Source organism: Orcinus orca, chromosome 8, assembly GCF_937001465.1.
Source record: "Orcinus orca chromosome 8, mOrcOrc1.1, whole genome shotgun sequence".
Taxonomy (NCBI): Eukaryota; Metazoa; Chordata; class Mammalia; order Artiodactyla; family Delphinidae; genus Orcinus; species Orcinus orca.
The window spans coordinates 50,590,914-50,617,877 of NC_064566.1; the positions used below are offsets into that span (position 1 = coordinate 50,590,914).

The window sequence follows — 26,964 nt, forward strand, 5'->3', positions numbered from 1 at the left end:
AAATATAAAAGCAATTGAAGATTGTTGTGTGTTCCATTATTTTCTGCAGTTTACATTTATTTCATTACAAAAATCCATTGTTTCTTTCTTTGGGATTTAGCTCAAGCCAACAAACAGATTTTTGTATTACAAAAACAAAACCTGCTGGATGCAAGGACTATAAGGCATTATTGAGGCAGATGGGAACCAAACTAGCATCCTAAAGGTTTAAAATCTTTATTCTTGTCTTTCAAACACATATTCAACATGGTCTTCATAATGAGTAGAGTCAGAACTTCTTTCTTTTATTTTTTTAAAAATGATTTAAAAAAAATATTTATTTATTTAATTATTTGGCTGCACTGGGTCTTAGTTGCGGCACACGGGATCTTCGACCTTTGTTGTGGCATGCAGGTTCTTTAGTTGCGGCATGCAAACTCTTAGTCGCGGTCTGCGAACTCTTACTTGTGGCATGTATGTGGGATCTAGTTCCCTGACCAGGGATCAAACATGGGCCCCCTGCACTGGGAGCACAGAGCCTTAGCCACTGGACCACCAAGGAAGTCCCCTAGAATTTACTTCTATGCAACTCTGCAAAATGCTCATATACTTAGGGAGGCTACACAACAGAGTAATTGTCCGGATGCCTTGGCATGGTAGTTGGGGGAAGTGGCTGAAGACAAGGAAGTTATGTAAACACTGTCAGCTATAGTTTGAGAATCTAAGGAGGAAAAAAAGAGCAGAAAGAACAAAAATAAACCAACCTCAAACTAAAAATCTCTGACTCAGTAGTTCTACTTCTAAGAACATACCTTACAGAAAAAATCCCCAACATGAAAAAAATGCATACAAATGTTTTTTTTTTGTTTTTTTGTGTTTTTTTTGCAGTACGTGGGCCTCTGACTTGTGGCCTCTCCCGTTGCGGAGCACAGGCTCCGGATGCGCAGGCTCAGCGGCCATGGCTCACAGGCCTAGCCGCTCCGCGGCATGTGGGATCTTCCCAGACCGGGGCATGGACCCATGTCCCCTGCATCGGCAGGCAGACTCTCAACCACTGCGCCACCAGGGAAGCCCCCATACAAATGTTTTAAAGAGTATTATTTAGAATATGCGGAGGCAATCTAAATATTAAACCTAAAGAGAACAGTTAAGTGAACACATTCCTGATGGAATACTATAGGCATGAAAAGGATGATTATGAAGATCAACCATCAATATGGAATGTTAAATAAAAATATACAAAATTAACTTTATTATGATAAATATGTTCAAAAAGGAATAGTAGAAAGAGGAAGGAATTCAGTCAAGTTGCTAACAGTGGTGTTATAAGGATGGAGCTTTTGTCATTTTTTCTCTACTGTACTTCCTAATTTTTTATTATCTAGTTCTATAACTCTTTCTACTCTACAATTAACATAATTTCAAAATTAGGTTGTAAACTGGGTATGGGTTTTTAAGTAAGAGAAGGCAAGAAAATAAGAGAAGGAAAGGCCCAGAGACCAACCTGGGTGTGGGGGCAACGTCAGTTATGCAGTGGAGGGGTCACCCCCACACCCCAAATCTCAGTAGGGGCAGGTCAGAGTTGCACAGCATGAAGGGTCACCCCCAAATCTCAGGTTCAGGGTCAGTGCAGGGCCTGTTTTCATCAGTGCAAGAAAGAAGGGGTCCTCCACTGACAGAACCGGTTAGAGGTCCGTCAAGAAGAAATGATTTCAAAACCAAAACTTAAAAAAAAAAAACAACCAAAAAACGTTAGAAGACGGATAGGAACGGCCGGAGGTGAAGGAACGAGGGCAAGTTCTTCAGCCAGAAGCCCCACGAGATTCTGTTGAATGAAAAACCGTGCTGATCGCAAAGCAACTAACTCAGGTTCACGTAAACCAGCTCCCAAACTTGTTTTGAACTTGCACTGCACCCGCATTTGCTGTACAATTAAAACAGCCCTATCAGTATTCCTATTCCGAGAATATGGAGATGAAGAAAAAACAAGAAATTCTGGTAGAGGTTGCATTATTTAAAATACTGACTTACAAAACTGCACTTGGCTTTTCAAGTCCTGGTGCTCTAAATGCAAGGGTTGATTCTCTCAAGTTCCTCACCCTGTGCCCCCCCAAAATACAATTCTAAGACTGGCAAAAAAAAAAAGAAAATAAGAGAAGGGAGGGATGAGTGACAGAAGGGGTGACTGGGTCACTAGCAGCAATCCAATCATAGGAAGCTGTATGTAGACTCTGGTTAACCATCAACTGAATAATTATATCAGTAGAATGCTCTCCGTTTAAAAAAAATTGCTATATTCTGTGTTTTTTTCCTTCCCAATCCTATATTCTGTACCACAGCATAATACAGAAGGCAAAGAGTTAATATTCGAGTAAATATAGTTCTATCCTTATTCTATAAGGTAAACAGACTCTATATTTTAAAAACACTTACCTTCTATAGGGTACTTTACACTAGTAATGTCTAACAGTACTATTAACCATGTTTTCTAGATGGAAGGGAATTCTAAACCTGATGACTAATGCTTTTGTTGGCATCTATAATGGAAGAAATAATTTGGCCCTCAGAATGTGTATTTATGCTCCCTGCCCCTCGCCAGCCAGCTGTCAGTATGAAGAGATACAAATCCCTCTAAATTATTTCAGGGCTGTCCTTTAAAATCAGGTTAAATAAATATTGGGATTTCATTAAACTATTTTATGCCTACACTTTTCCTTTATTTATATTGTTATATCCCTCGGCCGAAAGTGGGAAGACACAGGCTCCGTAAGAGTGACTAGAGGGAAGAAAGAGTGGAATGGGATTGCAAAATGCTCCTTTCACAGAGGATGACATGTGTCTAGATGAGCTGCTGTTTTGGGAAAGTTGTCAAAAATACCCAATTTATTCAACACTTACAACCAGACTGTACTACTCACTGCCAGACACTATACTAGGGACATCTCCTTCATTTCCTTCCTTCATACTCAGAAGCTTTTCTTTATCTCCTGTTAAAATTCTTCAAGGACTATCTTTAATGACATCTCCTTCATGAGGCAAACTTCTCTCCTCTTTTTCTAGCTGGTATAGGCAAACCTTGGAGTATTATGGGTTTGGTTCCAGACCACCGCAGTAAAGAGATTATCACAAGTGAGTCAAACTAATTTTTTGGTTTCCCAGTGCACATAAAAGTTATGTTTACACTATACTGTAGTTATTAAGCATGCAATACCATTATGTCTAAAAAAATTTACATACCTTAAGAAATACTTTATTGCCAAAAAATGCTAACCATCATCTGAGTCTTCAGCGAGTCGTAATCTTTTTGCTGGTGGAGGGTCTTGCCTCGATGTTGATGGATGCTGACCGATCAGGGTGGTGGTTGCTGAGCGCTGGGATGGCTGTGGCAGTTTCTTAAAATAAGACAGCACTGAAGTTTGCTGCATTCATTGACTCTTCCTCTCATGAATGATTTCTCTGTAGCATGCAGTGCTATTTCGTAGCATTTCACCCACAGTAGAACTTCTTTCAAAACTGGAGGCAAACCTCTCAAACCCTGATTTATCAACTAAGTTCATGCAATAGTCTAAATCTTTTGTTGTCATATCAACAATCTACAACATCTTCACCAGGAATAGATTCCATCTCAAGAAACCACTTTTTAAAAAAAATTTAATTTAATTAATTTTATTTTTTTGGCTGCGTTGGGTCTTCATTGCTGCGCATGGGCTTTCTCTAGTTGTGGCGAGCAGGGGCTACTCTTCGTTGCGGTGTATGGGCTTCTCATTGCAGTGGCTTCTCTTGTTGCGGAGCAGGGGCTCTAGACACACGGGCTCCAGTAGCTGCAGCACGCAGGCTCAGTGGTTGCGGCATGTGGGCTCTAGGGTGCACGGGCTCAGTAGTTGTGGTGCACAGGCTTATATGCTCCACGGTATGTGGGACCTTCCTGGACCAGGGTTGAAACCTGTGTCCCCTGCACTGGCAGGTGGATTCTTAACCACTGTGCCACCAGGGAAGTCCCAAGAAACCACTTTTTTTGCTCATCCGTAAGAAGCAACTCTTTATCCATTGAAGTTTTATCATGAGATTGCAGCAATTCAGTCACATCTTCAGGCTCCACTTCTAATTTTAGTTCTCTTGCTATTTCCACCACATCTGCAGTTACTTCCTCCACTGAATTCCTGAATCCCTCAAAGTCATCCATGAGGGTTGGAATCAACCTCTTCCAAAGTCCTGTTCATACTGAAATTTTGACCTCTTCCCATGAATCATGAATGTTCTAAATAGCATCTAGAACGGTGAATCCTTTCCAAAAGGTTTTCAGTTTCCTTTGCCTAGATCCATCAAAGGAATCACTATCTATGGCAACTATAGACTTATGAAATGTATATCTTAAATCATAAGACTTGAACATCAAAATTACTCCTTGATCCATGGGCTACAGAAGGGATATTGTGTTAGCAGGCATGAAAACAACGTAAGTCTCACTGTACATCTCCATCAGAGCTCTTGGGTGACCAGGTGCATTGTCAATGAGCAGTAATATTTTGAAAGCAATCTTTTTTTCTGAGTAGCAGATCTTAACAGTGGGCTTAAAATATTCAGAAAACCATGTTGTAAACAGATACACTGTCATCCAGGCTTTATTGTTACATTTACAGAGAATAAGCAGAGTAGATTCAGCGTAATTCTTAAGGGCCCTAGGATTTTCAGAATGGTAAATGAGCACTGGCTTCAACTTAAAATCATCAGCTTCGTTAGCCCCTAACGAGAGAGTCAGCCTGTCCTTTGAAGTTCTGAAGCCAGGCATTGACTTCTCTCTAACTATGAAAGTCCTAGATGGCATCTTTTCCCACAATAAGGCTATTGTGTCTACACCGAAAATCTATTGTTTAGTGCAGCCACCTTCATTAATGGTCTTAGCTAGATCTTCTGGATAACTTGTTGTAGCTTCCACATCAGCACTTGCTGCTTCACCTTGCACTTTTATATTATGGGACTGTTTCTCTCTTTAAACCTCATGAACAAACCTCTGCTCGCTTCCAACTTTTCTTCTGCAGCTTCCTCACCTCTTTCAGCCTCCATAGAATTGAACAGAGTTAGGGCCTTGCTCTGGATTAAGACTTTGGCTTAAGGGGATGTTGTGGCTGGTTTGATCATCTGTCCAGACCTCTAAAACTTCTTCTCTACCAGCAATAAGGCTTTTTTGCTTTCTTATCATTCATGTATTCACTGGAGTAGCACTTTTAATTTCCCTCAAGAACTTTTCCTTTGCATTCACAACATGGCTAACTGTGGCTCAAGAGGCCTAGCTTTTGGCCTATCTTGGTTTTCAACATGCCTTCCTCACTAAGCTTAATCATTTCTAGCTTTTGATTTAAATTGAGAGATGTGCAACTCTCCGTTTCACTTGAACACTTTGTAGGTTATTAAGTGGCCTAATTTCAATATTGTTGCATCTCAGGGTGTAGGGAGGCCAGAGAAGAGGGAGAGAGACAGAGGAATGGCTGGTTGGGGGAGCAGTCAGAACACACACAACATTTATCAATTAAGTATCCCAATGGGTAAGATTCATGGTACCCCAAAACACTACAGTAGTAACATCACAGATCACCATAACAAATATAATAATAATGAAAAAGGAAACCTTCACTTCATTAAAAAATGCAATTATTTGTGAAGTGCAATAAAATGAGGTATATTAAGCTTTTCTGATAGCATTTCACAAAATCATGAGATTTTGGAGCTGGAAGGGATCTTAGAATCTCTGAAACCCAGAGACTTTTTCCAAGGTGTGTTGATGAGTTAGGAGTTAGCAATTCGAGTTTGCTACACAATAGCTCAGTCATATGCTGCCATGTATTGTTAAGATCCATAAAAATCTGTCTGCTCTACCAGCTTGTAAGCTCTTTGAGGAGAAAGACCAAGTCATCTCCAATTTGCCCAGGAAGTAGGCACATAAGTGATAAGTGCCTACCCAGCTGATTTAGTTAGAAAAGGTGCTAGTCTGAGGAAAATCATGTGTTTGATTGGTTGCCAACAGTACTGCTAAAGAAGCCAAAAGCACGAATGTGTCTGGAATTTGCCATCGTCATAAGTTCTGTTCAATAGAATAACCTGAATTAGATGGAAATTGTGACTTTTAAAAGATGCAACAGTAAGAGACATTCCATGAGACAGAGCAACTCTGCTGTACTAGAAACAGGGCAAGTTCTTCTAACCCCAAAGTTATGTGGGTGATATGTGCTTATTACCCCCAGTTAGATTACCATTAATAGTGAAATAAAAATAAACCTTCAATAGATTGTTCTTCCTTCATATGCACAACCACACACAATCCTTTTTAAATATGCAAGTGTATTCTCATTAGAAAATCAGAATGCTATGTGAAAAAACTGATAAAACTTCCAGGAATGTTCTTAAACTTTGGCCAATTTCTCTAGCAAGGATTCCTTTTATCTGAAAGGCACAAACAATGAAGAGGCACTAAGGATACAGTGGAAATTCGGAAGATTAGAGTTTTAGCTTTTAGTTTGCTACATTCCATCTATCTACCAAGTCATTCTCTGTCCTTCAACAGACATTTATTGAGTACCTACTATGTGCCAGGTACTTTGCTGTGCAGAGCAGTGAACCAGGTAGGCATGGAAATTACATTCGAGAGAAGATAGACAATAAACAAAAGAAAAGAAGAAGACAAGTATAGATTGTAATAAATGCCATATGGAAATAAACTGGATGAGAGAGGATAATGGGTAGGGAGAAAGCAGCAGAAAATACTTTAGTTTGACCAGGGAGGCATTATATATCTACCTATGTAGTATCAGGCAAATCACTGAACTTTTCTGATACTCAGATCTCCAGGATGAAAAACTAAGGTTGAACTGGATGACATCAGAGTGGAAAAAGCCCTGGATTTGGAGGAAGAAAACTTAAGCTTGAGTTCTGGCTTTGTTTGTAAAACTATACCTGCAGCACTGTCTCCCTGATGAAAGATACTGTGAGCAGAGTGTGACAGCCCTTGTGAACTAAACAGACTAAGCCACAGATTGTGTTCCTTTCCCTTCGTTACAATTGTTTACAACTCCCTGGATGTTTATTTTCATTACCCTGGGAAGACCTCTGAAAACTCTGGAAACATCAGACTAAAATTTTTATCCTGCTACCTCCAGACAAGAAACATATCTACTTCATGAGTGGGATAATGATAAAGCTACTAGTGATAACATACTTTTCACTGCACATTTTAAGAAAAGCACTATTTTTTTCTTCTCGCTTTCCTGCACTAAATTTAACTCAATTAGTGACAGACTAAAGGAAAAAACCCCGAACCATTAGCAAAACCATTATTTTTTCTTTAAAATTTTGGCTATTATCAAGTTTGGCTACATAGTCAAAGAATAGCATCCTGCAGTGAAGTCAGCCCATCGTATCCAAGAAGAGAAACCATACCGAGTGTAACGTTCCATTATTGGTCACTGCAGGAAGGCGGGCCCATCGCTCATTTTCCAGTTCTTCCATCACTTGGTTCATTGCACTCTTTAGCCATGTGTCCACGGAAACACCAATCTGCTTTAGTAGGTCCAGCCGGGCTTCAGCTTTCAACTTAATTATCTAAGAAAACCAAGAAAATGGTCAGAAATCAGAGCATTTTTTCCTCAAATTGATTGTTTTTAAGTTACTCCTGATTTATTAATTAGAACAATCTTGATGTTCATTAGCAATTCTTCCTTGGCATAGATGTTAATTTTTCACTTGGCAAGAGGGAGAGAGGAACAGGGGAAGAAAGGAAGAGGGAAGGGAACACAAGAACAGGAATCAGAGCTTGCTGACAATGGAAAAAGGCACACTTGCATTTTGACAAGTTACATCAAATATAACTTATCAAAAGGAAGATGTTAATGCACCATAAAGTCTGCTTTCCTTTCCTTTTAATAAGGCTACGCCTCAGAACATACCAAAAATTAGCATTTTCAACAGCCTTCTAACCCATTTCCTGGACTTTCTCTTCTCCTCTATAATCCATCTTTTACAAGTCTACGAATGATCTCATCAGTCACTTCCCTGCTTAAAAACTTCCACAATTCCTGACTGCCTACTGAGTACAGATTTTATATTAAATTATGATGCAGCTGTCAGAAACAGAAGATATTGAGAATAAAAAGTTCCTGTGCTCCAAATTCAAGAAAAGGAAACACTGTCTGTTTTTTGGCTCTTGTTCCAAGCCATAAGCAAGTAATCATAGAGTTAGTTTAAACCTGTCCCAATCAAACAGTAACTGCTTTACTCCAATAGCCATGCCTCTGAGTCAGCCAATCTGTGACAGCCCCAAGCTTCTGCAAGGCAGCCAATCAACCACAGCCTCACTCCAGTAATCATCAGCAGTTAAGCTTCCACTCCTGCTTCCAACAGTCCATCAATCCCTACACACCAGTTAAAAGCTAGTCTGTAACACATTGCCCAGTTTTGAAAATCTGCCAATCCCTGAAATCCACACTTCTCAAAACCCTTTGCATTGGTTCTACTTTGTCAGAAAGATTGTATTTTGTAAGTATCATTCTCTTTTGTTTTAGCAAGTAGTAAACTCAGCTTCATTCTTCCTCATATTAGAGTGGTTGTCTCTTCCTTCAACATTTGAAGGCTCCACTGAGATAATTTTGAGGACCTTCACTTGATGGCCTTCTGTGGACATCCTGGACAAACAAGTATGCTCACTGAGCCCTTCTGGTATGCGATTTTGATCACTCTCTGGATTCTCTGCTGAGGGAGTTGGTATCAAAAAGGATCTGACATCTGACTTGTTTCACTGAGCTCTCATTGCTGAATTTATATTGTATTCCTAAGATTTTAAAATGAGATAAAGGGACTTCCCTGGTGGTCCAGTGGTTAAGATTCTGCCCTTCCACTGCAGGGGGCACGGGTTTGATTCCTGGTTGGGGAACTAAGATCCCACATGCCGCATGGTGTGGCCACACACACACAAAAAGAGACAAATTCATATTACATAAAATTCACCATCTTAGTCATTTTCAAGTACACAATTCAATGGTTTTGGATATCATATAGACCTTTATATAAAGTTTTTGGCTTGCAGGCACACTATTTGGTAAACGGTCTTGTAAAAATCTTATTCTTCTAATAATTTTTTTTGGTAACAACTTTACTGAGATGAAGTGCACATATCATACAATTCACCCATTTAAAGTGTATAATACAATTGGCTTACAGTATATTCACAGATATGTGCAATTATCACAATTTTATTTTTTTTTAACTTTTTATTTTCTATTGGAGTATAGTTGATTAACAATGTTTGTGATAGTTTCAGGTGTACAGCAAAGTGATTCAGTTATTCATATACATGTATCTATTCTTTTTTAAATTCTTTTCCATTTAGGTTGTTACATAATATTGAGCAGAATTCCCTGTGCTATACAGTAGGTCCTTGTTGGTTATCCATTTTAAATATAGTAGTACAATTTTAGAATATTTTAATTATCTCCAAAAAAACCCCCATATCCTTTAGTTATTGCTCCCTTATCACATTCCCTGTAGCCTATGGGACCACTAATCTACCCTCTCTCTCTATAGATTTGTCTATTCTGAACATTTAATATAAATAGAACCATACAATATATGGTGTTTTGTGTCTGGCTCCTTTTACTTAGCATAATGTTGTTGAAGTTCATCCATGCTGTAACATGTATCAGTATTTCATTGCTTTTTATGGATACTGTGGGTAGAACACATTTTGTTTATCCATTTGTCAGGTGATGGGTTGTTTCAACTTTTCAGCTAATATGAATAATTTTGCTACAAACATTAGTATACAAGTTCTAGTGTGGACATATGTTTTCATTTCACGTGGCTATATACCTAGGACTGGAATTGCTTAGTCATAAAGTAATGGTATGTTTAACATTTGGGGAAATGTCAGATTGTTTTTCAAAGCAGCAACCTCATTTAACAATCACACCAGCAGGGTGAGGGTTACCATTTCTTTACATCCTGGCAAACCTTGTTAATGTCTGCCCTTTTTGATTCTAGCCATCCTAGTGGATGTGAAGTGGTATCTCACTGTGGTTTTGATTTGTATTTCCTTGATGACTAACCATGTCATCTTTTCACGTGCTTACTGATCATTATATATCTTCTTTGGAGAAATGTCTACTCAGAACCTTTGTCCATGTTTAAATTGGGCTGTCTTTTTACTGCTTTTATTTTGCCTTTGTCTTTTTATTGTAAAAGTTTTTGATGTATTCTAGATCAAAGTCCCTTATCAGATATATGATGTGCAAATATTTTTTTTCCCATTATGTGGGTCTTTCACTTCTTGATAGTGTCTAGTGAAGCATAAAAGTTTTAAAAGTTTGATTAAGTCCAATTTATCTATTTTTTCCTTTTGTTGCTTGGGCTTTTGGTGTCTTATCTAAGAAATTAATCCAAGGTCACAAAGATTTATCCCTATGTTTCTTAAAATAGTTTTATAGCTTTAGCTGTTATATTTGGGTGTTTGATCATTTTGAGTTGAGTTTATTTTTTTATATGGTGTGAAGTAGGGGTCCAACTTCATTCTTCTGCATGTGGATATCCAGTTGTCTCAGCACCATTCTAGTAAGCATTTTAAACTAATATAAGCAATGAAATGTTTTTGAAAAATAAGTGAACCAACAAACCTCTTCTTGGAAATTATAAATGTAAGTCATTTAATTGCTGAAGCAAAGAAACAAAGAAAACAGAGAGAGACAGAGAGAGAGAAGTATATTCTGTTTTCTCAAATCCAAGTAATCTAGTTTTCATAAGATTTATTCTTATCAGTACTTTACCAAACAATCGAGGAACATGGTATTTGCAAACTTAGATTTTTTTTTTTGCAGTACATGGGCCTCTCACTGTTGTGACCTCTCCCATTGCGGAACACAGGCTCCAGACACGCAGGCTCAGCAGCCATGGCTCACGGGCCCAGCCGCTCCGCGGCATGTGGGATCTTCCCGGACCAGGGCACGAACCCGTGTCCCCTGCATCGGCAGGCTGACTCTCAACCACTGCGCCACCAGGGAAGCCGCAGCTGTTGTTTCTTGCCAAGTTCCTTGGAGTTTCTGCTGCACATGTCTATTTAGGTTTAGCCAAGGATTTGGATGGTTATTTATATGCAAATTTGAGAACTCCCTGACATCCAAGCTCAAGCCAGTAAGACTTAGGCTCTCTGCTTGAATTTTTAAAAATAAATAAATAAATTTATTTATTTATTTTTGGCTGCATTGGGTATTCGGTGCTGGGCGTGGGGGCTATTCTTTGTTGCGGTGCGCAGGCTTCTCACTGCAGTGGCTTGTCTTCTTGTGGAGCAGGGGCTCTAGGTGCACGGGGTTCAGGAGTTGTAGCTCACAGGCGCTACAGCACAGCCTCAGTAGTTGTGGCACACGGGCTTAGTTGCTCCACAGCATGTGGGATCTTCCTGGGACAGGGTTCGAACCCGTGTCCCCTGCATTGGCAGGAAGATTCTTAACCACTGCGCAACCAGGGAAGCCCTTCTCTGCTTGAATTTTAGTTGTACAGCCCCTCACAAAGAGCTGTAAAATGTAAATGTCACCACGAATAGTCCCATTCTCTGAAGAGTCTTTTCCCCTCTAGATTTTATATGCTTTGGGTCATTTTCCAGTTCTATCAAATAGGTATTTTAAATATTTTTACCCTTATTAATAATTGTTATCTAAAAGAGGATATAAGCTAGCCCCTTATTATCAGAAGCAGAAACCCTTGTAGAGATATATTCTACATTCAAAGAAATCTTGAATTTCACTCAGCAATTTACTATTAATAATATTTGCATTGTAATTTTGAAACCGTTTAATATAGATGTAAGATAAGGCAAATAAAATATCGTATAATATTATTAGGAACTTAAAATTTCAATATGAGATAAAAAGATATAAATATAAAATAAAGAAGTTTAATAAAATCTTTCCAATTTTAAATTTGAATTGAAAATATCAATATGAACTCATGATTTAAAAAAAATTCCTAGCTCTAACAACAAAGGAAGGGCCAAGAAATAAATGACACCCATAACAATAAGCACCTTCACAGCCTAGACTTTGGTGTCTAAATACTATTCTATATTAAAAGAAAGCAGAGCTTCTTGAAGAAAAGGCTAATTCTAAGTCTGGGCAGGGAAAATACAAGGTGAGCCTAAGATAGCTTGTTGTGCTAGAAAGCAAAAAATGTTCAAAGACTAGTGGGAGTAATGTCAAAAGGACACAGAAGTCAGCTTAAATGGACTCTCAATGGCCAAATTTAGACAATATTGGGCTTAAAGAAGGACAACTGTAATACTGAAAACAGATTAAATGAATAAAAATCTATAATAAATTGTAATACATAAGGTGGGACTCCATGAGGAGACTTTGTAAAGAATTAAGTACTGGGGAAAGAACATCTACCGTGGAGCTGTGAACTGAAAAACTCCCAGAGATTGTATAGGGCTGAAAGATGTTGCAGTTCCATCCAGCCAGAGTTGAGAGACCAGAGACCTTGTTGGATACTCATGGCAAAAGAAGAAACTGCAGAAAGGAAATTCATTAGTAATAAGGCTAAATTAGCCCTACTGGAAAGGCTACTCTAAACCAACCCAAAGCTTAAAAACAGGCCTTGAACAGATCAAACTGAGCTGGATGCCCAAACAAAACTCAACAGGCTTTAAAATAAGAAAAGAGAATCCAGAAACTCAACAGCTAAACAGTCACAATTCCTAGTATTCAGTAAAAAATAGTACTAAGTATTTGAATAGCAGAAAAATATGAGCCATAACCAAAGGAAACATCAGTCAATAGAAAGAGAGCCAGAAATCACAGATATGACGGAATGAGCAGATGAGGACTTTAAAGTCACTATCATAAACATACTTAAGGATTTAAAGGACAACATGAAGATAAATGGGAGTGAACTGGAAGATATAAAGAACCAAATATAATTCATAGAGCTAAAAATGTAATATCTGAAATCACAATTCACAGGATAGCCTTAATAGCAGGTTATACACTACAGAAGAAAGGATTAGTGAACTTGAATACATAATAACTCATCAAACTGAGATTATGATAAAAAATAAGGCTGGATAAAAGTGTGTGGGGTAAAAAAAAAAAAAAAAAAAGTGTGTGGGGTGACCTTTATATGCGATGTATAGGACAATATCAAGTGATCTATTATTCATGTTGTTGGAGTTGAACTAACCTATACGACAGAAAGCAGATCAGCTGTTGCCTGGCCACAAAAGAACCTTCTGGGGTGACAGAAATATTTTATATCTTGATTGTGGCAGTGGATATTTAGGGGTGCGCATTTATCAAAGCACATTAAAGTGTTTACTTGAAATGGCTACATTTTATTTTATGTATATTATGCCTTAATAAAGTTGATTTTTAAAATTCCATGACATAGTAATAATACTTAAGAAAGGGAGAAAAATACTCATTTGCTGTCCCTGGAGGTGACTAGCACTTGTTAATTGCAATGGAAAAAGAAAAAAGAACTTTAACAGTAGAAAGATTTGGTAGTGCCACCTGAATTGAAAGTGACTATTCTTAGCATCAGTAGTGAGAAAACTTGGTAAAAGCATACTGTGATGAAAAACACAGCATCATTTATAAAGTATTCTTGCCTAAAATATAGACTATAGTCAGATCTTTAAACTTAGCTTCCATTTTATAATATAGAAATAAACACATAAATTTAATATTGCAAAATATTAATAGTTGAATTTAGCATATTGGAAAATATATATTTATTCTTCATCTTTTTTGTATGTTTGAAAATTTTCACAATAAAAATTGAAGAAAGTGGTTAGTTAAGAGGTCTACTAACATACTACATTATAAGAGTACAGTGAAACCCCACAATAACAAGTCTGGAGGTAATATAAATTTGGATATAATATGATTGGAAATTTTGTTTTTATAGCAGGGTCACCCTTAGCATTTCATTAACCTTGTAGTAATGAGGCCTCACATTTTATGCAGCTGAGGTTTTTCGACTTCTCTTATAGCATTATGGCAAGGGTCTTACCATTTTTGAGTCATTGAGTACAACAGTGACATTGTAATTTTGAATTCCTCATGTACAAGAGAAACTTATGAGATGATAATTTAAAAAAATGGTATCTATTAAAATGTGTTTATATAGACAAGAAGTGATTTTAGTTTTGGTTTTGTTAATTCATTTGATACCATGTATTTTGGCTTTCAAATGAACATTCAATTCAGATCATAAAATTTAGTTAATATCTTGGAGAAAGAGTCATATAGTTTATAGTTCCTCCTGCAGACATTAATACCTAACATGTATAAAATATCATTAAAAATTTCTGGGTATCTTTGACTTCTTACATTAACTTCCTCCTCTTTGTGTTAAACATTTCACTGTTGAAAAAGAGAAAAAACTGCCCTCAACCCAGATAAAGGTACAATTTAAATACACAAAAAAATAATTGTATCCTGAAACATAAGTCATGTACAGCTTCCAAAAAGGGCATTTAAAACTCTTGGTTTCCTGGCAAGCTACCTTAAAAATAGGTATGATATGTCAGATCAAGAATGTGTGTGTATCCGTATGACAAAAGGCATTTCAAAAAATTCAAATACCTAAATACCAGGTTAAGAAAACTGTTATTAAAGTTTAATTTAAGCAGTTATTGCCTCAATCCAATTCTTAAATTAGTCAGGGGCTGCAAAGAGTAGCACAGCTAGTACAAATATTCTTGTGATAGTCGTAGAGATCATAACAATATAACAATAGGTTGTTCATCAATGTATATCTAGTATATTCATCAGTATCTGGCACGCAGCAGATACTCATTAAGTGTTAGTTAACCTAATGAATTAGTGAGTCTGTCCCCAAATTAACCAGCCAATAATTAATTAATCACTATATAACCTCTATTATACTATTCTTTGGAAATAGTATACTATTCCTATTCTTTGGAAAAGCACAGGCCATTTACAGTTTCAATTTCTTATGACTGGAAAAATTTCTTTAATCTATTACTGAGTGCCACAAAGGTTTCTATTCTAATTAGCAACACTGAATGGAAACACATTATAGAAAATACTGGATAAAGCAGATTAATCAACAAGGGAGGGTAGCATTCATGTTGCAGGAGTTAAAAACCAAACATAAAGGACATAATGGAATTTTAACTAGTTTACTCTCTTTTGTGTATTTATAACTATTGAAAGAGAAAACCCAATACAAATGATACACAGGCAGAAAAAAGAAAAAGAGAATCTATTGAAACCATTACTGTCAATTCCTCTGAAGGCTCTTGTGGTCTAGTCTATGCAAAAATTTCATTATGACAATCTTGTAAATAATACTCTAATACTACCCTCATATTTTCCATCTAATTTTAGCTGGGTTATTTTTTGTAACTGATAAGTGGAAATCAAGTAAGAGATTGCTTTAAGATAGCAGTAGGATAAACTACATTTCACAGATATTCAAAACTGAGATAATGGATCTGGCATCACGGTTTTTAGCATATTGCATATTTTTGGTAAGAAAATTACCTTTGAGACTGCAGACTTAAATACTAGTATTAGGAGAGATGAGACGTTCTGTTGTGGGACTCTCACTTCATACTTTTAGCTTTAAGCTAACAAACAGAGGGCAGTTTAGCACATTCATGGAAATAACAGGTCATTCAGCCTAAATGCAGACTTTGTGTGATTGATACCTACTACTGCTACTACTGAAGGGCATGGTGGAGGTAGGGTACCAGACAGTAACACCATGGATGAAGTCTGGAAATGGAAAATACATGAGAGAACACACCCTTCAGAAAACTTCTGAGACTTGTCCTGTTCTGTCAAGGCTCTGAAACTGGCTTCACACAGAGTCTGGAGAAACGAACAAGAAAAGTTCTTCTACACAAGCCAACATTTCTCAAAGTAGGCAAGAGCCTGCCAACGTGCTTGGCCAGAACCCTAGGGCAGCGGTTTAGCCATGACCCTGAGTTCAGTGAGGAAAATGGCTATTTATCGTTCACTCTGCTCTCTTCACTATGGAGGCTGTGGATCATGTGCCAGGAATGAAGGCGAGCTGGGGTTACTGGGGCTTCTCTAGACCAGGCAGATAGCAAGATAGCAAGCCTCTTCTGGTTCAGATCACTTCCATGGGGCTGTGCCAGAAACATGCTCATATTCCCTGTCTTTGCTGATGCTGCCTCTCCACTTACTACCAACCCCCACTCCTTGCCCCGCCCCCATCACTGAAATACTGCCTCAAAACCTCTAGAGATCTGAGAGCGTATTTGAAAATCACTAGCTTAGATTAATGCTCAACCCAATACAAGAATTTCTTGTATAGCATCTTCTTATACACTTATAGTGCTGCACTATATCTTAGGGCAGCTTATTTTGCCATTGGGCAGATCTGTTAGAAAGTATTTCCCAGTAGCAAGCTCAAATCTGCCTCCTTCCTACCTTCTTTCAGTTCAAGTTCTGCCTCTTGAGGTTGCATGGCATAAGTCTGTGCTATCCCTTTTTCATCTGTCAATATCCATCTTAAGTCCTATCTCCTTGTGTTACCTGTCCTAACAACTCCCACAGTGACCTCTGTGTCCTTTGGGTTCCTTAAGTGTTAAGTACACTCGTGTGGACCACTCCTTGGCACTTATGCTTTACAGTCTTAGTTATCTTGGGCATTCTTTAAGCCTTCCTAACAAGAACATATTCTTGCTGAAGGCTGGACAGTCGCAGTGTTTTTTTTGTTTTTTTGTGTTTTTTTTTGCGGTATGCGGGCCTCTCACTGTTGGGGCCTCTCCCGTTGCGGAGCACAGGCTCCGGACGCGCCGGCTCAGCGGCTATGGCTCACGGGCCCAGCCGCTCCATGGCATGTGGGATCTTCCGGGACCGGGGCACGAACCCATGTCTCCTGCATCGGCAGGCGGACTCTCAACCACTGCGCCACCAGGGAAGCCCCGCAGTGTTTTTTTAATGTCTACTTCCACGTCCCTTCACTATGTGGCACTGGATAGATAACTAAATACAAGTGTGCACAGGTCCTTCATGAACTGGTCTTAACCACAATGACTTTCCTTACTTTCTACCACATTTCTTTACAAAAATCCTCCATGTTAATCAAATCCAACTGCCAAACTACATCTTATATCTTCCTCCTTTGCAAATAACTTTTCTTTCCATCTCAACTTCTCCCCCTCTAGGTCACGGAATATTAGCCTAGGGTACATGAACTTCTGAATACTATAAATAAAACGTACATTTTTTTGTGGTAGAGAGGGTTTCACACTCTCATATGATCCTCAAAGGGTCCCATGACTCCACAAAAGATTAAAATCCACTGCTGTAACTTTTGCCTTGTCTGCTTAACCAACTCTTCTCTATTCTTAAAAAGTCAGCTTATGCCCCTGGATCCAGTGAACCTTTCATACGGGGGGAGACTTTTCTAGGCACTGAACTTATATGTATCAATTTCTATACTATGCTGACTGATTTATTACGTAACTTGTGAAAACTTTAAAATTAATATCTTTATTGTAACTTAATTCTTTCGTTATTTGATGTTTCATGATTATAAACTCTTCATAATGGGTTCAGTGTCTTTTTGTTATGTGTACTACCTTGTATGAAACAGGCACTCAAAAAGAATACTCTGGACACAGATGGTGAATCAATCTTCAAATTAATCAGTGTATAGAAACTGAATTCTAAAGGTCCACATCACGGCTGTGACATTGCTGGAGCTGGGCAAAATGTCACAATTAGCTGCCACCTCACCTCTGCTTTACGAATATTTTCTCTAGCTTCATCTATTTTCTGTTCCAACTCTGTTCGGCCTTGTTCTGAAACTGCAACTCCATGACATTCCAGATCATCTAGAACCTATTAAAGAAAATAGGAAAATGATGATTGCTTTCTATTTTTCTCTTTTTTTTTCCTTAAAGTGACTAGAGTATCTAGATAATTTTAAAGACTTTAGTGACAAGTGACCATGATTCCCTTTTTAACCTTTGTTTTCATTTATTTATTTGATAATTTAAAAACCTCTGAAAACTGAGTTATTTGTAGTGAGGTGGATGGACCTAGAGACTGTCATACAGAGTGAAGTTAAGTCAGAAAGGAAAAACTAATACCATATGCTAACACATATATATGGAATCTAAAAAAAAAAAGGGTCTGAAGAACCTAGGGGCAGGACAGGAACAAAGACGCAGCCGTAGAGAATGGACTTGAGAACACGGGGAGGGGGAAGGGTAAGCTGGGAAGAAGTGAGAGAGTGGCATGGACATATATACACTACCAAATGTAAAATAGATAGCTAGTGGGAAGCAGCTGCATAGCACAGGGAAATCAGCTCGGTGCTTTGTGACCACCTAGAGGGGTGGGATAGAGATGCAACAGGGAGGAGATATGGGGATATATGTATATGTATAGCTGATTCATTTTGTTATACAGCAGAAACTAACACACCATTGTAAAGCAATTACACTCCAATACAGATGTTAAAAAAAAAAAAAACTTCTGAAATAATTATAGACTTACAGGAAGTTGCAAAAGTAGTAGAGTCCCTTCACCCAGCTTCCCCCAAGGGTAACAACTTATCTAACTATAGTACAATATAACACCCAGAAAATTGACACTGGCACTATCTATAAACCTCATTTGAATTGCATGTTTTGATATGTATACCTTTAATTTTTAAAAATTACATGAATATAAAGCATTGTTTCTAAATAACAACTAATACAAAATGGTAAAAAGTCTGTTGTATCTTCATACCCCACCATGTGCTCCCCACCCCAAGATAAAGACTGTCCCATCAATTTATTTGTATTTTATCAAGCCATCTCTTATTTCCTTACATGCTTTGTACAGTTTTGTTTGAAAAATAATAAAATGAGATCTACCTTCCCTTCAATGTGTCTAAGAAACCTTTTTGTGTGTGTACAAACTGATTGACTTCATTCTCTAATTAATCCACAGATTCAATAGTTCAACCATACCATATTTTGTTTACTCTTACTACATTGCTATATGAGTTTTCAAATTTCTCAATACTATAAACAGTACTGTACAAATAACCTAGTCAATGATTCTTTGAACACATACGGGAATATTTATCTAAGGTAAAAACACAGAAGTGGAAACTGTACATTTTTATAGACATTGCCAAATTGCTCACAAAAGGCTGTACCTACTCTTCTAGTAGTGTGTAAGAGCACGTTTCTCTACATTTCACCAACACTGGATATTCTCAATCTTTGAAATTTTATAAAAATTATCTTATTGTTTCAATTTTCATTTCTCTGTAATAGAATATCATTTCATATGTTGCTAGTCATCTCTATTTCTACTTTTATAAATAGGCAGTTCATATCCTCTAACCATTTTTCTACTTTTTTGTCTTTTTCTTATTACTTAAATATATTTCCTTCCAGATATTAGTCCTTTTTCTGTTATTTATGTCACAAATATTTCCTCCCATTCTATTCCCTTTCTCTTTTTTTTTTTTTTGCGGTACGTGGGCCTCTCACCGTTGTGGCCTCTCCCACTGCAGAGCACAGGCTCCAGATGCGCAGGCCCAGCGGCCATGGCCCACGGACCCAGCTGCTCTGCAGCATGTGGGATCTTCCCGGACCGCGGCACGAACCCACGTCCCCTGCACCGGCAGGCGGACTCCAACCACTGCGCCACCAGGGAAGCCCCCTTTCTCTTAACTTTTAAAAGTTCTTTTGTTTTACAGAAATATTTTATGTAGTCATATTTATCAAGCATCTTACTTTATGGGTTCTGGGTTTTGCGTCTTACTTAAGAAGCCACTGGTAATATGCCAAAAATATTCTATATGTTTTTTAGTTTTTAGTAGTCTTGTGTCTAGCATTTAGCTCTTTAATTCTTTTGAAATTTACCTTGTATATGGCAGAAGGGAGAAATCTAACTGCATATTTTTTCCCCAATACACAGACAATTGCTTTAATGCGATTTACTGAATAAATCCTTTCCCCAAAGAGTTGAAATACCATTAACATGTTTTTGATTTTTGATTTACTTATTTTTTATAAATTTTTTTAAAAGTAATTTAATATTTATTTATTTATTTATTTTTGGCTGCATTGGGTCTTCGCTGCTGTGCGCAGGCTTCCTCTAGTTGTGGCAAGTGGGGGCTACTCTTCCTTGTGGTGCACGGGCTTCTCATTGCTGTGGCTTCTTTTGCTGTGAAGCACGGGCTCTAGGCGCACAGGCTTCAGTAGTTTCAGCACATGGGCTCAGTAGTTGTGGAGAATGGGCTTAGTTGCTCCACGGCATGTGGGATATTCCGGGACCAGGGCTCATGTTCATGTTCAGGGACCGGGACCGTGTTCTCTGAACTGGCAGGCGGATTCTTAACCACTGCACCACCAGGGAAGTCCAACATGCTTTTTATTATGAAATATTTCAAATATACTCAAAAGTAAAGAGACTAGTATGATGAACTCCTATATATTGATCACTAAGATTCAACAGTTAACGAGACTCTTCCACATTTGCTTTACCTACTATCCTTTATTTTTCTTGTGCTAAAGCATTTTAAAGCAAATTCCAGACATCTTGTCATTTCATTCCTATATGTTTTAGTGAAAGTCTCTAAAAACATGAACTTAAAAAAAATACAACCACAATACTGTTATCAAACCTAACAATAATTCCTTGGTAGCCTTAATATGCTGTTCAGGGCTTCCCTGGTGGTGCAGTGGTTAAGAACCCGCCTGCCAATGCAGGGACACAGGTTCGAGCCCTGGTCCAGGAAGATCCCACATGCCAAGGAGCAACTAAGCCCATGCGCCACAACTACTGAGCCTGGGCTCTACAGCCTGTGAGCCAAAACTACTGAACCCACGTGCCGCAACTAGTGAAGCCCGTGCTCCACAACAAGAGAAGCCACCGCAATGAGAAGCCCGCGTACCACAACGAAGAGTAGCCCCTGCTCACCACAACTAGATAAAGCCCACAGGCAGCAATGAACACCCAACGCAGCCATAAATAAATAAATAAATAAATAAATAAATAGAGATAGATAGATAGATAGATAGATAAATAAATAAATAAATAAATAAATGTATGTATGTATGTATGTAAAAAATATGCTGTTCACCATTAAAATTCCCTGTCTGCCTGAAACTGACTTTTTAGGGTGGTTTGTTTGAATCAACAGCTAAAGGTCCATACATACACAGATCATTTTTTTTGATATATTTGTTAACTCTTGTATGATACTACAGTTTTAATTACTATAATCATTACTGCATCTTTCAGTATGTGTTAAGGCACAAATGTCTCATTATTGTTGTTACTGGCTATTCTTGTACATGAAGAAAAATTCAGATACATTTTAGGATCAGACTGTGAAGTTTCTCTAAAAATATTTTCTAAGTTTCATTGGGATTTCACTGAAATTACAAATAAATTTAATTTAAAAACCACATAAAAAAAGTCAGACAGAGAAAGACAAATACTGTATGTTATCACTTATATGTGGAATCTAAAATATAAAACAAACTAATGAAAATAACAATAAAGAAACAGACTCACAGATATAAAGAACAAACTAGTGGTTACCAGTGGGGAGAGAGAAGGGGGCAGGGGCAAAACAGGGGTACGGGATTAAGAGGTGCAGACATGCATAAAGTCAAAAAGCTACAGGGGTGTACTGTACAGCACAGGGAATACATCCAATATTTTATAATATAACAAATGGAGTATAATCTTTAAAAATTGTGGATCAGTATGTTGTACATCTGAAACACATAATATTATAAATCAACTATACATCAATAAAAAAAAGAATTTAAAAGTTAAAAAAAAATCTACAATATTTGAATCTCTCCAATTACCCATGTCTTCTTTGATAAAAAAAAAAGTCTTTCTTCTTACAGGTCATGACACTGGTTGATTTATCAGTATTTTATTGCTGTGGTGAATAATTTTTTTCCAACTGCATTTTGCAATTGATTATTATTTCTAGCTAATATGAAAACTAATGATTTTTGTATGTAGTCTTGTTTCTATTGACTTTACTGAACTCTTAACTATGTCTGATAGTTTGACAGCTGGGTCTCTTATATTTGTGGGGGGGTACACAATCACCTCATCTATAAGTAATGACAGATGTACCTCTTCCAAATATTTAAACACCTTATCTTTCTTTCATTAAGAGCATTGATTAAGTGGTGATCACAGGTACTGTTTTCTTGTTTTATCATTGTGGTAGGTAGAATGGTCTCCAAAGATGTCCACACTCTAATCCCTGGAAATGTGTATATGTAAGACATAATTTACTGATATATTAGAGTTATAGACCTTAACACAGATTAACGTCTGGATTATCTGAGCAAGTCCAATCTCATCACATGACTCCTCACAGGCAGAGAACTTTCTCTGGCTGGAGTGAGATGAGAGACAGGCCAAAAGAGAAGTCAGAGAGATTCCAAGCATGAGAAGGATGCAATGCACTGCTGCTGACTCTGATGTAGGAGCCCATGTGCAAGGACCAGAGAGAGTGCCCTCTAGGAGCTAAGAGTAGCCCCTAGCTGTTACAGTTTAAAGAACTGTTATCAGCCCTACAGTTATAAGGAACTAGATTCTGACAACAACCTGAATGAGCTTGGAAGTGGATTCTCCCCCAGACGCTAGCCCAGTGGACACCTTGATTTCGGTCTTGTTAGAGCTAGAGCAGAAAAACCAGTGAAGCCCACCCAGACTTCTAATGTATAGAAGTGTGAGACAATAAACTTCTATTGTTTTAAGCCACTAAGTTTGTGGTAATATGTTATGGCAGCTATAGAAAACTAATACAACCATCAGATATAATGTTTGCTCTAAGTTTCAGGAAGCTATCCCTGTCAGAGTGAAATAGTCTTAATCCAGCTGGCTGGGAATTTCGTTTTACTTTTTAATCACTAAGGCATACAGCATTTTATTATGTGCTTTATTGGCAACTATGACAATAATTATATAATTTTTCATCTTTATTCTATAAACGCATTTTATTATACTGATATATTTTCTAATGTTGAATCGTCCTTGTACCCTAGTCATGTGCTTAAAACACAGTTGGATTTATTTTTATTAAATTTTATTTAGCATTTTTACAGGTTTGTTACATCTTTGTTAAAAATCAGTTGACCATATATGTGTGTGCCTATTTCTAGACTCTTCACTTTGTTCCATTTATCTATAAGTCTGTTCTTACACCAATACAGTAACATCTTGATTACTGCAGTTTTGTGTCTTGAAATCAAGTAGAGTAAGCCCTCTAACTTTATCCCTATTTTTCAAAATTGCTTTGGCTATACCAGATCATTTGCATTTCCATGTACGTTTTAGAAGCATTTTGTCAATTTCTACAAAAAAACCCTGCTGGGTGTTTCACTTGGATTTCATTCTATATATGGACTAACTTGGAGATAAATGGTATTTTAAAAATATTGAGACTTCTATTCCACTGGTCTCTATGTTCTTATGCTAGTACTACAATGTCTTGAATACTGCAGTTTTGTAATAAGTTTTGAAGTTTGGAAGTATGAGTCCTCCAACTTCATTATTTTTTCAAGACTGTTTTGGGTACTTGGAGTCCCTTGAGATTCCATATGAATTTTATGGTAGGTTTTTCTATTTCTGCAATAAATACTGTTAAGATTTTCATAGGGATTGCATTGAATCTGTAGATCATTTGGGGTGGTAAGTCATCTTAACACTATCTTCCATTCTGTGAAAGGAGGATGTCTTTCCACTTATCTATGTCTTTTTAAATTCCTTTCATCAGTGTTTTATACTTTTTAGTGTAGAAGTATTTTGCCTCTTTGGTTAAGTTTATTCCTAAGTATTTTATTCTTTTTGATGGAAGTGTAAATGGAACTGTTTTCTTAATTTCCTTTTCTTTCTTATGTTTTTGTTTTTAAATTTATCTTACTGAAATATAGTTGATTTGCAATGTTGTGTTAATCTCCTTTTCTAATTATTCATTGTATAATGTATATTATATGGTGTAGAAATGCAACTGACTTCTGTGAGTTAATTTTGTTTCCTGCAACTTTGTTGAGTTTATTAGTTCTAACAGGTGTGTGTGTGTGTGTGTGTGTGTATGTGTGTGAGTGTGTGTGTATGTGTGTGAAATCTTTAGGATTTTCTACATATAAGATCATGTTAGGACTTCTCTGGTGGTCCAGTGGTTAAGACTCCATACTCCCAATGCAGGGGGCCCAGGTTTGATCTCTGGTTGGGGAACTAAGATCCCACATACTGCAACTAAGCCCGCATGCCGCAACTAGAAAACCCCATGCACCACAACTAGAGAAGAGTGCATGCTGCAATGAAGACCCAGAGCAGCCTAAATAAATAAATAAATGATCCTGTCATTGGTGAACAGAGATAATTTTACTTCTTCCTTTCCAATTTGGATGCCTTTTATTTCTTTTTCTTGCCTAATTGCTGTGGCTATAACTTCTAGTGCTATATTGAATAGAAGTAGTGAAAGGGGGCATCCTTGTCTTATTCCTGATCTTAGAGGAAAAGCTTTCAGTCTCTCACCATTGAGTATTACTGCTTTTTAACAAACTGAATATATGCTTCTTTGTGTTTTACCTACCTCGGGTTTGTTGACCTCCTTGGATTTGTGGGTTTACAGTTTTTATTAAGTTTGGACAATTTTCAGCTACAATTTTTTTCAAATATTTTTCTCTTTCATTTTATTGCTTAAACTATACCTTACTAGATTAAAGCCCATCAGAGGTCACACTATAAAGAACTAGAAAAGTCATTGAAATCTGTCTGTGTCTACCTCCTAGAAGAAAGACTCAACATGCCTTGATAACAGAGGGGGGAAACAGATTTATTTTTAACATCTGAACATTTACTTTCAAATAGAGTCAGACATTCTAGTGGAAAAAACCTCTTTGTGTGCTTCACATTTTGAAGTATAAAGCTGCAGTAATTAATCTCATCACTGTTTATTAGATGTGTGGTAGACAGATAACTTGTCTTTCTAGTTCACAAATTTTTTGATTGAGATAAACTGTATTAGAGGAACTGTACCCCAAAGCTTATCTGTCCTTGAATCTGATTTAGGTGACGAGATTCTAGATTTCAAGCTGGAGTCTGATGCTGAGCTTTGGGGTATTTTGGGTGAAGAGGAGAGTTATATTTTGCATGCAAGAGGCATGTGAACTGTTACGGCCAGAAGTTAGGCTGTGGCAGATTGTGTTTTTCAAAAAATAGCTACTACAATATTTCCCATTCCACATGTTCTTCTAGAACCTTGCAATTTCCCCACCAAGAAATATTGATATTTTATGACTTCTCTCCTTGAATCTGGACAGGGCTTTGTGACTGCCTCAATTAATAAAAACATGACATAAATTAAAATCTTGTTACTTCTGAGGCTAGATCAGAAAAGATGGTATAGCTCCTACTTGGCTCACTCTTGGGGCTCACACCTTTGCAGCCCTGTGCTACCAGCTACCATGTAAGAAGTACAGCTAATCTGAAGCCACTATGTTGGAGAAACTGTATGGAGAGACCACAAAGAGACAGAGATGCATGAGGTGCTCTAATTATTCCAGTTCCCAGCTGTTCAAGTCTTCCTGGTCCAAACACCAGATATTTCAGTGGGGAAGCCTGTGAGATAACTCTAGCACCAGCCACTATCTGATTGTAATTACATGACAGACCCCCACCCCCACCCACTAAATGAGAACTGCCAAGCTGAGCCCATCCAACCCCCAGAGTAGTAAGAAACAATTTAAAAGATTCTCTTTTTGTGGCATTAAATTTGATGTGGCTTGTTATGCAGCATTAGATAAGTGGAACACTGAATTCAAGATGCCTGAGAAAAGATGTGACAGTGAAAAGAAGATGTCAAAGCAGGCTAGAGGATATATTTATACACAGAAGAAAGGCCCATTGTTGGAGATGGTAATTTATTATTTGTTGGTAAATGAAACCACAGCAGTAGTAAAGACTGCCTATAATGAGAATAAAGAATAAGAAAAGAAGATAGCCTAGTATGGAAGCGTAAGGAATTTAAAATGTAAATGTAAGATGAAGAAAGAAGAACCTTTAAAAGAATCTAGGAATGTTAGAGAGGAAAAGGAAAACCATGACAGTGTTTAAGTCATGGATGACTAGAGAAGAGAATATTTCAAGACAAAGGGAACTGTCAATTGTGATACAACTGCCAACGGGTTGAGTAAGATAAGAAATTAAAGTGGCCATTTTGGATTTAGTAACAGACATCACTGGTAATTTTGGCATGTGCAGTCTCTATGAATTGGTGCAGGGAAAGGGGAAGAAGGGAAAGCTCAAATGTAATGGGCTAAAAAATAAGCGGGAGGTTAGGAAATAGAGATCCTAAACACAGACAATTCTCTTAAGAAGCTGGATATGCAGGTAAAGAAAAAGAAAAATAAAGTTATAAATAAAATGGAAAATAGAAAAAAATTTACTATATCTAAAATAATTTCTTTGTACTTAAAGTTTCGTCTTTTTAAAAGATTTATTTATTATTTATTTATTTTTGGCTGCGTTGGGTCTTAGTTGCGGCACGTGGGATCTTCGTTGAGGCATGCAGGATCTTTCATTGTGGCGTGCAGGCTTCTCTCTAGTTGTGGCGTGTGGGTTTTCTCTTCTCTAGTTGTGGTGCATAGGCTCCAGGGCACAAGGGCTCTGTAGTTGTGGCGTGCAGGTACCAGAGCGCATGGGTTCTGTAGCTTGCGGCATGCAGGCTCTCTAGATGAGGCGTGCAAGCTCAGTAGTTGTGGTGCGTGGACTTAGTTGTCCCGCGGAATGTGGGATCTTAGTTCCCTGACCAGGGATTGAACCCGCGTCCCCTGCATTGTTAAGGAGGATTCTTTACCACTGGACCACCAGGGAAGTCCCTAAAGTGTAGTCCTGAAGATACATTTTCATGGAATCTACAACTGCATCTTCAGAAAGTCTGTCTCGGAGATGAAAAGCCTAA

At 37.6% G+C, this 26,964-nt stretch overlaps 1 protein-coding gene across 6 annotated transcripts in view; it reads right to left on the reverse strand.

The window, feature by feature from the left end:
- FCHSD2 (FCH and double SH3 domains 2) overlaps nt 1-26,964 on the reverse strand; it is a 295,266-nt gene that overhangs the window by 19,824 nt on the left and 248,478 nt on the right. For 4 of the 6 annotated variants that reach the window (XM_049714263.1, XM_049714264.1, XM_004279762.4 and 1 more), the window contains 2 exons: nt 17,748-17,852; nt 7,411-7,572 (listed from right to left, as the gene is read on the reverse strand). In XM_049714263.1, the coding sequence (XP_049570220.1) occupies nt 7,411-7,572; nt 17,748-17,852 (267 nt within the window). The remainder of the gene's footprint in view (nt 1-7,410; nt 7,573-17,747; nt 17,853-26,964) is intronic. The other 2 variants (XM_049714265.1, XM_049714266.1) reach the window with 1 other exon arrangement.